Genomic DNA, 15182 nt, shown 5'->3' with positions numbered 1-15182 from the left:
ACATAAGAATACACTGCATGTAACATTAGACTTGGTTGACTTGCTCTTTATTAACCAAACTGAGTAGCTTTTGGTAACTCTACCACAGGAAACAACAGCCATGGCTAGAACACACACCAAGACATGTCTTGAGCTGGAAAACTTGACAGGAGGTCAGAGGTCACACTGCACACTTCCCAGGTGCTGGCTCCTTCCCTGGATCGTGTTCTCAAGAAGTAGTTACAATTAGGAAACAGACAGAGCTCTTGAGATGATTCTGCGAGCATTGGTGAGGTCGAAGGAATAACCACAGCAGTGGAGTTAAGGCAAAGGTATTTTCTCTTGCTACAGAATCTCCATAGTTCTTACCATATTCCAACATGATTATACATGCATTCAGTTTAAAATGAAAAAATAAACAAGTTTACAAATCAATACTGGATTCTTAAAAAATAAATGCTATGCCATTTTTCTTTTTTGGCAGCACCAGCCTGAACTTTGCAATATTTCAGAAACTTCAGGTACATTACAGTCTTCTGAGAAAGGCCCAGTACTTCAGAATTCCCGGGGTGGCTGTGGAGAAAGAACGTTACTGGCAACAAAAGTTAAGACAGTTGAACCTATGGAAATACATGTAGCTGTTGACACATGTGCACAAGTATTTAGGCTGCACTTCCTACCCTACTGCTTTGTACCTGTCTTTTTCTTTGCAGTGCTGAGGCCTCACACCTACCCCATGGTGCTCTAGCAGGTTTCCCGCATCCAGCGTACTTCCACTTCTTTTTGGCTTAAGGCAAATCATTTCAGCAGAAGACGCCAAGTTACTGGACACCTTTCCTTTTCTTACTACACACACATGGGGAGTTCTCCAGCTCACTTCCCATAGGCCCCCAAAGGCTCACTGTTGACACCCTTGACACATACAAGAAGATTACTGCTTTTACTCAATGGCTCTTTTTATGACAGCATTCAGAGAAACCTGCATGCAGCATCTTTTTGGGGAAGAGGTTGCATGTAGTTTTTCATGTGCATGGCTCTGTGTGCCTAGGAAATGTGACTTGGTACAAAGGACAGGACACTGGACTGTGCAGAGCTTCGTGGGGTGCCTGCTGCCATGAACTTTGAGCAGAGGAGTTCTAATGGCCAGAATGTGGGATCTGACCACTAGAAAACCTTATGGAGGCCCCAACTGGAAATTTTAAATAGCTCACTAACATAAATGTCTTTCTCATTCTTTGGTTTCAAAAACAAAAGCGACCATGACTAACATTTTCAACTATGAAGCAGAATTGGCTTGGATAACAAAGAACTCCAAGAGAAAGACAGAGAGAGGGGGTGGGGGGGGGGTTTAGGGAGAGGTATCAATCTAATGAGGTAGGTCAAGGATCAAATCCACAGCATATACCAATGAGCTCAGTAAATGCTCAGGCATTTCAAAACAAACTGCTATGGTGTTTAATAACTGTTCTTTCTTTCCAATTCCTGAAGGAAATGTAAACCTGAGACAAGGCCCCTGCAACATGAGGCCAGCCACAGGCTGGAGTCTGCAAAAACAGACAGGAGGCAGGCCAGACCTCTGGTGCAGGGCTACTGTGGCTCAGGTCCTCCCTGCCACCATGTCACCATAGAAGTCAAATGATGCTGGTCCCACACAGAGCAGGCACCAAGAAGAACTCAGGGACATGACGGGCTGGCAAGTGGTGTATGACTTGAGACAGCAGGGAGGCTGGGGTCTGGTATACCTAACAAGCCCAGGCAATACTCAAAAACCCTCTCCCCTGGTCCTATACACACAATCCTTCTGGGGATTCTGCCACCCTCCCTCAGGACGGTCCTGTTGCCTTCCTCTGTGGCATCTCAGGTTCGGAACCACCACTGATTCCAGCTGCTCATGTCTCGAGTTCTCACGGATCACAGGTACAGGATGTTACTTGGTGCGTAGCTTTCTGAGGCCAAGTTCAAATGACTTCTATGCAGAGTTGGACAGAAATGTGGCCATCCCAATTCTGGCAGCAGGGGCTTTATAACGTTCCATACCATAAACACTCAGTTCCCACATGCAAAGACACATTTACATGTATGCTTCTTCATAACGTATACATCTGTAGGCATGTATGCACACTCTTACACACATGCATGCACATATGCCCTCTTACACACATATAGGAAGTACACAGCAGCTCAGTGGCATCTCAGGATCAGCAAGCTCAGGTAAGGCCAAGATTGGGGTGAAGGTGGGCACAGAGTGAAAAGGCCTGACCAGGGCAGGGTATGGCTGCTTGGGAAAGAGCCCTGAGTGGTCCACCTCGCTGTGACCTCCTTTTGTAGTCCTTAGAGGCAGGAGCCAGCACCTGTAGGCAACCCAGAAGACCCATAGCAGGAAGGAAAACACCAGAACTCTCTGTTAGGTCTCTGTGGTATAGTTATTGTAGGTGAGAGGAGGTAGGGTTGAAAAGCTGCTCCACCGCCTGCTGCTAGGCCGGGGCTCCAAGCGCCCTTGCTCTTTATATTTACCCAGAATGCTTTTGGCTTCTTCTGCATCCCGCAAAGGGTTCTCTCCATATTCTTCTTTCAGCCACTGCCGATACTGGAAAAGTTGAAAGCAAATCCCAAATGTCACACACACATATACACGTGAATTCCTAGTGACTTTCACCTCTTAAGCAATGGGGAGGTTTCCACATAAAACATGGGATTAAGCAGGCATTAAGGGCATCGATCACAGCTTTGTGGTTTGCAGCCAATGGCAAGCAAAAGAAGTAACTGCTCCTCCAATGATCTGGGCTCAACACTTGAAAACCTGCTGAACTATATGTGCATCCACTTAGCAGACTTGGAGCAGTTACTGTCCGATGTTAAGGGATCTAAGACGAACACAAGAAAAACGTGTTCTTGTGCCATCTGCCTGTGATAGCTGGGACTGATGGAAAGAATCCAGGGAGAAAACAGGAAGAGATAAGGTTTACAGATCAGCATCATTTTGTAGAAAGGTAATCGTGTTTTACTGCAGCAAAGAACCTAATATGTGAGTTACCACAATTAGTATGGAAAATATTCCCTTCCACTCTCACTAGCTGATCATAATTTTAATGGCTTAAAGGGTGAGATGAATTTAAAGCAAAAAAGAAAAATAAGAAGAAAGCAGGACAAACTAGGAAACTGTAACTACACCCAAAGGGAGAGAAACAAGCTGATATGGAGTACCAGGCACAACAAAAGAGGAAATTGTAAGATCCTGTGACTGCAGTGCAGGAGCTCAGAGGATGCAGGGTGACTCTCTAAGGGATGCAGGCCTTTCAGTTCCAAGCGCCACAATTCTCAAAGTGCACGGCATGGCCCGGGGTGGCTGTCTCCATGTGAGATGTTCCCCGGAAGACCCCTCACCTGGTGCACTTCATGTTTCTCAAACTCTTGCAGCTGCCTCTGGAAGCCCAGGTTGGGGTTGGCACAGGACCTCCCCGCACGAACTGTGTGCAAGGCATCTTCCCAACCAAAGTCAGTGACAGTCATGATGTATGCGATCACCAGTGTCACGCTCCTGGAGACCCCAGCCAGGCTGCAGAACCAAAATAGCCACATGTTGCAAGGGCGCTTTGGGAACCGCAGACCCATCACTCCAAACATCCTAAGGATCTCATTTGAGAGAGTCTGTCTGCCTTGAGGTTTTCATGGAAGAAGGCAAGGGCTTACCAGAGAATTACTCAGAAACATGCCAAGAACTCTCCTCCGCTACAGATGCTGGAGTGCAAGCATTCTATGGGCATTTCAGCCACATTTTTCATAGTTATATAGGCTATGACCTAGACCTTTCCTATTTGCTTGGACAATAATATAACTGTAGCACAGTGGGGGGTTTGGGCTTGTAACAATTCCAGCCAAACCTGATCTAGGCTCAGAAGGCTTCTTGGCTTTCTTAAACTACCATAGATGAAGGCTAAATCTATGATTTTTTTTTTAATTTTTATTTTTTTATTCTTGTAGTTTCTTTTTTTGCATATTTTCCTTTTTTATTATTAATTTATTCATATTATATCTCAGTTGTTAGCCCATCCCTTGTATCCTCCCTCCTGCTTTCCCCCCATTCCCCTCCCCTATGTCTGTGACTGAGGGGGACCTCCTCCCCCTGTATATGCTCATAGGGTATTGAGTCTCTTCTTGGTGACCTATTATCCTTCCTCTGAGTGCTACCAGGCGTCCCCATCCAAGGGACATAGTCAAATATGGGGCACCAGAGTTTGTGTGAAAGTCAGATCTCCTTCTCCACTTAATGGTGGAGAATATCCTGTCCATCGGCTAGTCTGGGTAGGGGTTCGAAGTTTACTGCCTATATTTTCCTTGGCTGGTGCCATAGTTTGAGGAGGACCCCAGGGCCCAGATCTGCCTGTAGTTTTCCAGGACCCTCTGGATCCTTCTATTTCCTCATTCTCCCAGGCTTCTCACACCTAAAGTCTCAATAGGATGTCCTCCCCTCTGACCCACTTTCCTGGTAGGTAAAGTTTTTCATGGGGACGTACCCCTTGGACTAGTGTCTCGATATAAGTGAATATATACCATTTAACTCTTTTTGCTTCTTGGTGAACTCACTCATTATGATACTTTCTAGTTCAATCCATTTGTCCACAAATGTCGGGAATTCCTTGTTTTTAATAGCTGAGTAGTATTCCATAGTGTAAGTGTACCACAGTTTCTTTATCCATTCTTCTACTGAGGGACACTTAGGCTGTTTCCATGTTCTGGCTATTATGAATAAGGCAGCTATGAACATGGTTGAGCATATGTCCCTGTTGTGTGGTAGTGCATCTTCTGGGAATATACCAAGGAGTGGAATAGCTGGGTCTTGAGGAAGCCCTATTCCCAGTTTTCTGAGAAAGCGCCAGATAGCTTTCCAAAGTGGTTGTACTAGTTTGCATTCCCACCAGCAATGAAGGAGTGTTCCTCTCTCTCCACATCCTCGCCAACATGTGCTGTCAGTTGAGTTATTGATCTTAGCCATTCTGATGGGTGTAAGATGGAATCTCAGTGTCGTTTTGATTTGCATTTCTCTGATGACTAAGGAGAACGAGCATTTCTTTAAGTGTTTCTCAGCCATTTGATATTCCTCTGTTGAGAATTCTCTGTTTAGTTCTGAGCCCCATTTCTCTATTGGGTTATTTGGGTTGGTAGTGTTTAATTTCTTGAGTTCTTTATATATTTTGGATATCAGACCTTTGTCAGATGCAGGGTTGGTAAAGATCTTTTCCCAGTCTGTAGGCTGTCGCTTTGTTCTCTTGATAGTGTCACCTGCCTTACAGAAGCTTCTCAGCCTCATGAGGTCCCATTTATTAATTGTTGATGTTAAGACTTGGGCTGTTGGTGTTCTGTTCAGGAAGTTGTCTCCTGTGCCTATGTGTTCCAGACTCTTCCCCACTTTTTCCTCTAACTGGATTAATGTCTCTGGTTTTATGTTGAGGTCTTTAATCCACTTGGACTTGAGTTTTGTGCATGGTGACAAATAGGGGTCTAATTGCATTTTTCTACATGTAGACATCCAGTTAGACCACCACCCTTTGTTGAAGATGCTGTCGTTTTTCCATTGTATGGATTTGGTTTCTTTGTCAAAAATCAAGTGTCCATAGGTATGTGTATTTATTTCTGGGTCTTTGATTCTATTCCATTGATCAGCCAGCCTATTGTTGTGTCAGTACCATGCTGTTTTAATTACTGTTGCTCTATAGTACAGCTTGAGATCAGGTATGGAGATTCCTCCAGAGGATCTTTTATTGTATAGGATTGTTTTTGCTACTCTGGGCTTTTTGTTTCTCCATGTGAAGTTGAGAATTGTTCTTTCAATATCTTCAAAATATTTTGTAGGTATTCTGATAGGGATTGCATTGAATCTATAAATTGCTTTTGGTAAGATGGCCATTTTTACTATGTTAATTCTCCCGATCCACGAACAAGGTAGATCCCACCATCTTCTGATGTCATTTTCAATCTCTTTCTTCAGAGATTTAAAGTTTTTTTCAAATAGGCCCTTCACTTGCTTGGTTAGGGTTATTCCTAGATATTTTATATTGCTTTTGGCTATCATGAAGGGAGTAATTTTCCTAATTTCTTCCTCTGCCTGTTTGTCATTTGTATATAGGAAAGCTATTGACTTTTTTGAGTTTATTTTGTATCCTGCCAATTTGCTGAAGGTGTTTATCAGCTGTAGGAGTTCTCTGGTGGAATTTTGGGGGTCACTTATATACACTATCATATCATCTGCAAATAGGGATAATTTAACTTCTTCCTTTCCCATTTGGATCCCCTTGATCTCCTTTTGATGTCTTATTGCTCTGGCTAGAACTTCAAGAACTATATTGAAGAGATATGGGGAAAGTGGGCAGCCTTGTCTGGTCCCCGATTTTAGAGGGATTTCCTTGAGTATCTCTCCATTTAATTTAATGTTGGCTATTGGTTTGCTGTATATAGCCTTTATTATGTTTAGATAAGTGCCTTGTATTCCCGATCTCTCCAGAACTTTAAACATAAACGGGTGTTCGATTTTGTCAAATGCTTTTTCTGCATCTAAAGAGATGATCATGTGGTTTTTCTCTTTCAGTTTGTTTATATGGTGGATTATATTGATGGATTTCCGTATGTTAAACCATCCCTGCATGCCTGGAATGAAGCCTACCTGGTCATGGTGAATGATGTCTTTGATATGCTGTTGTATTCGCTTTGCGAGTATTTTGTTGAGTATTTTTGCATCAATGTTCATAAGAGAAAATGGTCTGAAATTCTCTTTTTTTGTTGGGTCTTTGTGGGGTTTAGGTATCAATGTGACTGTGGCCTCATAGAATGAATTTGGTAATATTCCATACATTTCTATCTTTTGGAATAGCTTGAATAGTATCGGTATTAGCGCCTCTTTGAAGGACTGGTAGAATTCTGCGCTGAAACCATCTGGCCCTGGGCTTATTTTGGTTGGGAGACTATCAATGGCTGCTTCTATTTCTATAGGCGAAATAGGGCTATTTAATTTGTTTATCTGGTCTTGATTCAATTTTGGCAAATGGAATCGGTTGAGGAAATTGTCCATTTCCCTTAGATTTTCTAATTTTGCGGTATAAATGCCTTTAAAGTAGGTTCTTATAATTCTTTGTATTTCTTCAGTGTCTGTTGTTATGTCTCCCTTTTCATTTCTGATTTTGTTTATTTGGATAGTGTTTCTCTGTCTTTTAGTTAGATTGGCTAAAGGTTTGTCTATCTTGTTAATTTTCTCAAAGAACCAGCTCTTGGTTTTGCTGATTCTTTGGATTGTTCTCTTTGTTTCTAATTTATTGTAAATCTATTATTTTAAAAGTCCAAAAAAGGACTGGGAAAGTAGGTTGAGGGTAGAATGCTTGGCTAGCACGCTCAAAGGTCTGAGTACCCATCCTCAACACACACACACACACACACACACACACACACACACACACACACACACACACACACACGCACGCATATCCACGGACTGCAGAAGCTCTTACCAAGTCTTAACTTCTATATTTGTTTTGATCCTTGAAGCAAGCAGAGCACTATGGCAGGCAGAATGAACACTCCATGCTCCAAAGCAATGGCCAGGGTGCTTGGAGCAAGAATGGTTGGTTTGCTGCTTGGTTATCACCACCAAGGGGTAATTTGCAAGTTAAGGCATAGGAAGGCTTCCTCTGTGTGCCCCATCAATGACTGAACACAGGAAAGCTTAGAGAATACCCTACTTTTTGGAATTTTTTTCAGATATACACAAGTTCACTAACCAGGAATTCTCAGAAAATCAGGCCAGGAGTATTCTATGACAACAATAATAAACCCTCCTCTTAAGCCCTGGCTTGTCATCAGCTTTTTTACTAGGAACTTGCAAGGGAGTTTTAAACAAATATATCCTCTTAGGCTACAATTCTTGGTATGAATTCACCAGGAGCCTAGAGAGAGGCAGGGCCTGGTGTTTCAGAATCTATATCAACTGCCTCCAATAGCATTCCCAAAGCACTTTAAGCCAAATGTTTTAAACAAAAGAACCATTATTTGCACTGGCTATACAACTTACTTTTAAAAACAGTATAGCAAACAAAACAAAACAGAACAAAACAACCAAACCCCTACACATTATGTAATGCATAAACATCAATCTGTGTCAATCTGCAAAACCCCATTTTGAAAGCAACTGAAATATCCCCGGTGCTTTTCTGCTTTCATGGATGACTGGCTCAAAGCTCTTGGATGTGGCTTCTCTGTCTCTTGTATTGTGGCAGGGCTGTCACCAGCCTAAGAACTTCACATTGCTTGTGCTGCAAGGGCTGGTGCTTTCAGTCAATCAAAAAACTTATACTTTCAGTTAGCTAACGCCACACATCATTCAAGACAGAGGGGTATGATCAGTCTCCATTTTAACTATGGCAGAGCCCTGGCTGGAGAATGCTGTAAGCTATGTCATCATTGTCAGTGGCAATACTTACCAAGAACTCAGCAAGTGAGATCAGACAGAGCACCGTGCAAACACTACACTTACTAGCATGCTGGCTTGCCTTTCTTGTCAGAGTGTGTGCTAGTGTGCAAGCACAGCTGTCCTTTCTGTCCTTTCTGGGTCACTGGTCCCAGGACTCACTGTGGACAGCAGAATTCATGGTGTTCAAGGTCTTACAAGAAAGGCACAGTACTCAGTGCCACCTCTGCACATCCTCCCAAATGTTCATGCATCTGCAAGTGACACAGAAGCACATGACCATACAAATGCCAGCTCAGCGGCTGCTCTCCTATACTGTTTAGGAAATAAGGAAAAGAGAAGCGTGTACAGGTCTGGCATATACACACTTTTATGGCTACTCTTGCCTGGATTTGGAACCCATGGAATTTTGGGTATGGAATTTTGGCCTTCCATGTATGATACAAAGAACAACAGACAGCGACAGCAGGTGGGTCACTGTCTATGGAATATTTCATTCTAAGTCTGCTTGGATCACTCGAAAGTAAAGTATTAAACCAAACACACACACACACACACACACACACACACACACACAGACACATACACAGACACACACACACACACCAACCTGCAGGTGGAAAGGAGTCAGTCTGGTGTTACAGAAATATATCACTAAGCACCCACAGCTGCTGCCACAGTGGGCAGAAGTTAGCAGGGCCTTGGAATGGCCACCATGGGGTCTCGTATAAGCCTAACAGGATGAGTTGACACATGAGAAGCAGATCTAATGAAATGTCGAGCTAGTCATGACAGTAGTTTGTGCCACTGACCTTGACAAGAGCCTATGGAAATCCTAGCAGTGACTGAAGCAAAAAATGAAAGCAAAGGCAGGCAGTTTCCTTCCAGCAAAAAGCAACAAGGACTGGAGCAGGGCAGCAGTACAGCATGCATATGAGATATTGCTCCAGCACCATGCCCCGCCCACCTGCCGCCATGCTTCTCGCCTTGGTGGTTATAAACTCTAACTCCCCGGAGCTGGGAGCCCCCAGTTAAATGCTTCCTTGTATACATTGAATTGATCATGACATTTTATTACAGCATCAGAGAAGCAACTAAGATAGAAAGACATTGATTGGAAATCAAACTTATGATGATATATCAAACAAGAGTCATACATACCAGTGCACGAGACAGCTCTCACCCTGGAGCCGGCACTCGTGAATGAACTTAATACTTTCTTTAAAATGTCTTGTCCTGTGCAGGAAAAAAAAGTGAGACGGGGCATTCACTAATTAACATCTAATGAAAAGAAATGTCTACTTGGATTTCCTAAGGTGTCTTAGTATACTTATCTCGAGGCAGGCCATACCGGGACCAGGGTGGCTTCAGCCTTAGATGGCCACAGGCATGCTTTGGCTTAGAAGGCCTCCAATCATCACAACTTTATCTTCAGGCCATCCCTGAATCACATGATTGCTGCTGATTGGCACATGGAGCTCTTGCTTAACCTCCTCTGTTTGTTCTTCCCCGACACTGGCTCTAAACTCTGTACAGCCACAGTGGCTCAGATGAGGAAGGTATTCCTGCTGTGTGGACTCCTGAGTCCTGGAAACTGGCTAATTTCTGAAACGGAAAGCTTAGAAGCACTGCCTGTAATCATCTCTCTAAGGAGCTCCTGGGTCAGTCTCGTCACTCAAGTGCTATACACCACTGGAGCTGTGGGAAAGGACAGTTTAGTCCCAAGCCCCGTTCTGCCACTCTGTGTGGCTTTCGAAGCATGACTCAGAAAGCAAGGGTGATGGTCACAGAGGACACATGGTATGATATTGGCATGCTTTGCAAACTCTGCAGTTTGCAATGATGGTGAATGTCACCCTTCTTTCTTCTGACCCTTATCCCTTTGGGTCACTTCTTTTCTGGGCACTTATTATTCAGCACATGACTCTTCAGGAGAGTCACTGTCAAGTTCCCAGGCGGTTTGTGTATTTTGCCCCCAAATGGCAGAATCTGCACCATAGCAGGTGGCAAGTAAAGCCTGTGAGGGGTGGGCACAGACCCCTTTCCCAGGTGTGCTCTACATTCAGCCAGTTTCTAAAGCACCGAAACATCCAAAGCTGCCTATGTGCCCAGTGCACTCCTTTATAAATACCAACTCCTGGTCATTTACTAGGGATTATGAGAGGCTGAGAGACAAGCACCTGGTGAGGAATCCTTTTCCCCGCAGAATGATAGGGAAAACGAAGTGAGTCAGAACAGGAAGCTCCGATGCAGCATAACCAACTAATCCAGTTCCTGCTTACAGAGCTGTTCACGGGGTTATGCTGGCAAGAGGCAAGGAGCGTTTTCACTGAGATGAAAGCACATACAACACACACACATCCATGGCTGCCAGCAAGTGTCACTGCAAGTGGACATTCTAAGTACACCAACCTCAGATCACAAGATTGCTACAGAATCTCTAGAGAGCCCAGCCCAACCCAGCCCAGCCTAGCCCAGTCTAGCCTAGACCAGCCTAGCCTTGCCCAGCCTGGCCTAGCCCAGCCCAGCCTAGCCTAGCCTAACCCAGCATAGCCTAGCCTAGCCCAGGATAGCTTAGCCTAGCCCAGCATAGCCTAGCCTAACCCAGCCTAGCCTAGCCCAGCCTAGCCTAGCCTAGCATAGCCCAGCATAGCCTAGGCCAGCCCAGCCTAACCTAGCCCAGTCTAGCCCAGCCCAGCCCAGCAGTTTCTGGTATTTTTTTTTTTTTTTTTTTTTTGCCAGGAAAAAAGATATAAACACAGAGCTTAGAGAACTGTAGTGTTGTTCCCAAATGGTCAATAGCAGGCAAAACCACATCCTTGCTAAAACCCTGTACGGGGTAGCACTAGTCCTCAGAAGCCAAGTGCAGGAGCAGGTGGGAGGGATGGGTGCAGGTGCAATCTAACAGCCAAAGGGGAGCATGCCCTCAGGCATGGTGGCATATTTTGGAGGGCTGCAGCAGGTGGACAGAGCTTCCCATGCTACAAGCCAAACAAACCACCTGGAGTTGGCCAGGAAGTCTCTGACCCAGCTTGACAACACAGCTAAACAGGCTAGGCACAGTGATTCAGGTTGGGGCAGCAAAGTTCTCAGGTTCTGAGACTACTCTGCTTCTGCCAGCTGGGGCAACAGAGAGAGAAAGAGAAGGCTATGGGAGAGGAGGGCTGCAAAGGTCTCTGGTTTTGAGGAAAGGAAAGCGCTCTGTCTGGCCTTCAGCTGCCAGCCAGAGAGTTACAAAAGTCTAAGGGCTATATCAGAAGCACAGAACTCCAGGGTAAATTCTGCAGGATGGGAAGCCAGTTCCCACAGGATACCAGAGCTTTGCTGCCAGCCTTGGGAGTACCACTCCCAGGCTTCTCGGCAGCATCTCTCCCTGAGACAACATCAAAGAAACAGTCCACTTACAGACAAATGCAACTAGTTCAGGGATTAAAGCCCAAGCTACCTCACCTAGGCCAGGAGTGTCTTGTGATGGCTAGTTTTCTGTCACAGGCCAGAGTCATTTTTGGAAGAGGGAATCTCAATTGAGAAAATATCCTCACCAGATTGTCCTGTGGACAAACCTATAGTGCATTTTCTTAATTAATGATTGATGTGGGAGGAGCTAGCTCCCTGTGGTCCTGTGTGGTATATAAGAGCAGGCTGAGCAAGCCATGAGGAGCAAGCTGGTAAGCAGCGTTCCTCCATGATCTCTGCATCGGTTTCTGCCCTGACTTCCAAGGACGCTGGACTACAAGCTATAAGATGACATCAAGTCTTTCCTCCCCAAGTTGCTTTTGGCCATGGTGTTTTATCACAGCATTAGACCCGAGCTACTAGGCTGCAATCTGTCTCGTGGCTTACACAGAGGCGTATTAAGGCTCTGTCAGTCACAGCGCTGGACTCCAGACCTCAGACTTGACAAGCTATCTGTCAGACAAATGATCTGACTCTATGATCACTTCAGACCAGCTGAACATCAGGGGATGGCCAGATGGCACATTCCTTTGTCCATGCGGCTGTCCACACTGCGGTTGTAAAGAGTGTGCAGGGATCCCTCTCCCAGCTGCAGGTCCTAACCTTTCGGGGCGGGTGATTTCTTTCTGGATGGGGATCACTGGTTTATAAGCAAAGACCCCGAAAGAGCACAAGAGCACAACGATGCCCAGGGAGACCATGCAGAGCTCCACCATGAGACTTGACTCAGATACAAAACCAGGCACAAGGCCAAAGCAGGCAGACATTCCTAGAAATGCCTTTTACAGAAAGGCCAAGAGGCGGGCTGGCCCGATGCTGTTCTGGTTTAAAACTGGGTATTGCAGAGAGAGGTGTGTGTGTGGGTTATTTCCAGGGAAAAACATGACATAAGTCCAAGTGCTGGTTATTAAACTCCCTCCTCCACAGTGGGAAATACCCACAGTCTGGGTTCTTATATTTTTCAACTCCAGTTTGAAGCAGAAGCGCCAGTCTGCAGCCCCAACCGACCTCAGCTGTTTACATGACCACCAGTTTGTGCTCCTCCTTTGGTTGGCAGCCACCCTGACTTCCATACAGAGACATGTGTGACAGACCTGTAGGCAGAAGAAAGCATGCCCACAGGTGGATTACTCACTCAACAGTGCCTATATGATCATATGAGCTACTGCCAACAGCCCCAATAGAATACCTCAGTGGTGGTGAGGAGCTCTGGTGGCGAGATGTTCTTCACACGAATGAAGCAGGGAGCCTAGTAGTTGCAAATTGCCCTCTTGCTTCTCAGTGACCTCAACCCCTCCGTCTCTGTATCAGAGGCTAAGAGTGACCAGATGGGCCTTGCTGATTTCTGAGGTGGTGGGTGGAGAGTGTAAGCCACACCATAGGCACTCTTAGGTGGATGCTTCTTGCTCTAAGACCCATGGTCTTAGATGCTCTGATCCCAAGTGTGACTGACAGAGTCTTTGGGTTCAGGGCTTTGTCCAGTGACCTAGCCGCCTAGAATGGTGGTGGGTCTTACTTCAAGGCCAGCGGTATCAGATGAGGTTGTGATGGCAGCAAACACGACAGAAAGATGTTTCTCCTCTCCAACTGAATCCACGTGTGTGCAGAGAAAATGCCAACAAAGGCAAGCAAGCACCTATGGTCTCCCCTCCTTTTCGAGGCAAAAGGGTTTAGCACTCTATGTTGGGAGGTTCTTCCTGAGGCCAAACTGGTTCAGATACCCCAGGTTCCTATGCCCATCTCTCAGCTAGAGCTCTGAAAGCAACCCCCGAGCATTAATCACAGACAACTCACACTTGTTACAATGACTCCCAAACTATATGCCTCAGGAACGGTCACCATTAAAAAAGAACTGAGCCGGGCGTGGTGGCGCACGCCTTTAATCCCAGCACTTGGGAGGCAGAGGCAGGTGGATCTCTGTGAGTTCGAGGCCAGCCTGGTTTACAAAGCGAGTCCAGGACAGCCAAGGCTACGCAGAGAAACCCTGTGTCACAAAATTTATTAAAAAAAAAAAAAAAAAAAAGGGCAAATGGAAGAAAAACAGAGTACAGAGAATATGAGCTATCCTAAGATAACACAGACAAAATGGCAGCGTGGAAAACTAACACCAGGGTGCTCCCTGAGGCCCCTACAGAGCTCCGTGGACTGCTCACGCTCGCCTCTCCACAAGATCTCTGAAACCACAGACCACCGCAGAGATCACTGTTACAGCGCAACACTACGGATGCCAGAGCCTAGGACAGACTCCATGGAGAACAGAAAGAAAGATTATTGACTAAATGCTGTGTGGCAACAAACAGGAATTTACTATGTAGTAAAATAAGAAAGTGCATGTGAATATATACCTAAACATTTGCTTTCAAAATACATTAGCATTCCTTACTTGACTAGAAAGAAAATACAATCTTATTTTACAAATATTAAAGAATTAACAAAATATCCAATTTTCTACACCATCTCCAATGAGATGGGCAGATTAAGTGAGAAGGTTAAAGTGACTTGTTTTAGGGATCCCATAGAGAACACAAACGCCAATGGCCACCTGACACACATGCCCCGTGTGCACCTAACACCCACTCTAGCGTATCTCTCATTTACGACAGCATCATGCAAAACATACCACACTCGGGTTGTGAGGTTATCGGGACATGGAGAACTTGAACTTTTATATTTCCTGACTTGGGCAGGCTAGGTGGCTGGGGGAACTGAGCTAAAATTTTGCGCTAATGTTATCTCAAATCAGGTTTCTGCATTTTAAGTTCAGGGAAGGTCAGATCGGGGAGATTCTCTAAGGATTAAGGCCAAGACAGAAAGCCAACTTGTCTGCAGTTCAGAGCAACTGACTATCAGGTGACTGAAGTGTCAAAGGTCACACACCTCTTACTAAGCATAATCAGCCCGAATACCTGCTGGTTTGGGCTTTGCAGGGAAACAATATTTAAACTTTATATTACCACATGGGGAGTTATGTCCCCAGCCTAAGACTTAGAAAAGAAACCATTTTGTCCAAACTTAGAATCATTTTAAAAGTCAGCATCCACATTTAAAGCAGTAAGAAGAATGGATTTCCAAGTGTTGTTTTGTCACTGAAGAGAGGGAGCAAGGCACCAGGAACGCAATGTGGTCAGTCGGGGAGATTGGCCCTTCAAAGGCATCTGGGTTACCAAGAGCAAGTTTTACAAACTACTGAAGTTTTCACTTGCTTTCTGTTATCCAAAGCATTAACAATATTTATCTTGGGGTTGGAGAGATGGCTCAGTCTTATCAGTCAGAGCACTGGCTGATCTTCTAGAGG

At 45.0% G+C, this 15182-nt stretch overlaps 1 protein-coding gene across 2 annotated transcripts in view; it reads right to left on the bottom strand.

Moving 5' to 3' along the window:
* Window positions 1-439: 439 nt before the first annotated feature.
* Dusp22 (dual specificity phosphatase 22) overlaps window positions 440-15182 on the bottom strand; it is a 61306-nt gene continuing 46563 nt past the window's right edge. The window contains exons 5-8 of one of the 2 annotated variants that reach the window (XM_051169536.1): window positions 9593-9667; window positions 3364-3535; window positions 2494-2566; window positions 440-552 (exon numbers count right to left, since the gene is read on the bottom strand). In XM_051169536.1, coding sequence (XP_051025493.1) covers window positions 506-552; window positions 2494-2566; window positions 3364-3535; window positions 9593-9667 — 367 coding nt within the window. In that variant the 3' untranslated portion in view covers window positions 440-505. Of the gene's footprint in view, window positions 553-1336; window positions 2567-3363; window positions 3536-9592; window positions 9668-15182 lie in introns of those variants that run through there. The other variant, XM_051169529.1, reaches the window with a different exon arrangement.

The sequence above is a fragment of the Acomys russatus genome, chromosome 3 (assembly GCF_903995435.1).
Source record: "Acomys russatus chromosome 3, mAcoRus1.1, whole genome shotgun sequence".
NCBI lineage: Eukaryota > Metazoa > Chordata > Mammalia > Rodentia > Muridae > Acomys > Acomys russatus.
The sequence above is the reverse complement of the archived record's forward strand: the minus strand, read 5'-3'. Positions and strand labels throughout refer to the sequence as shown.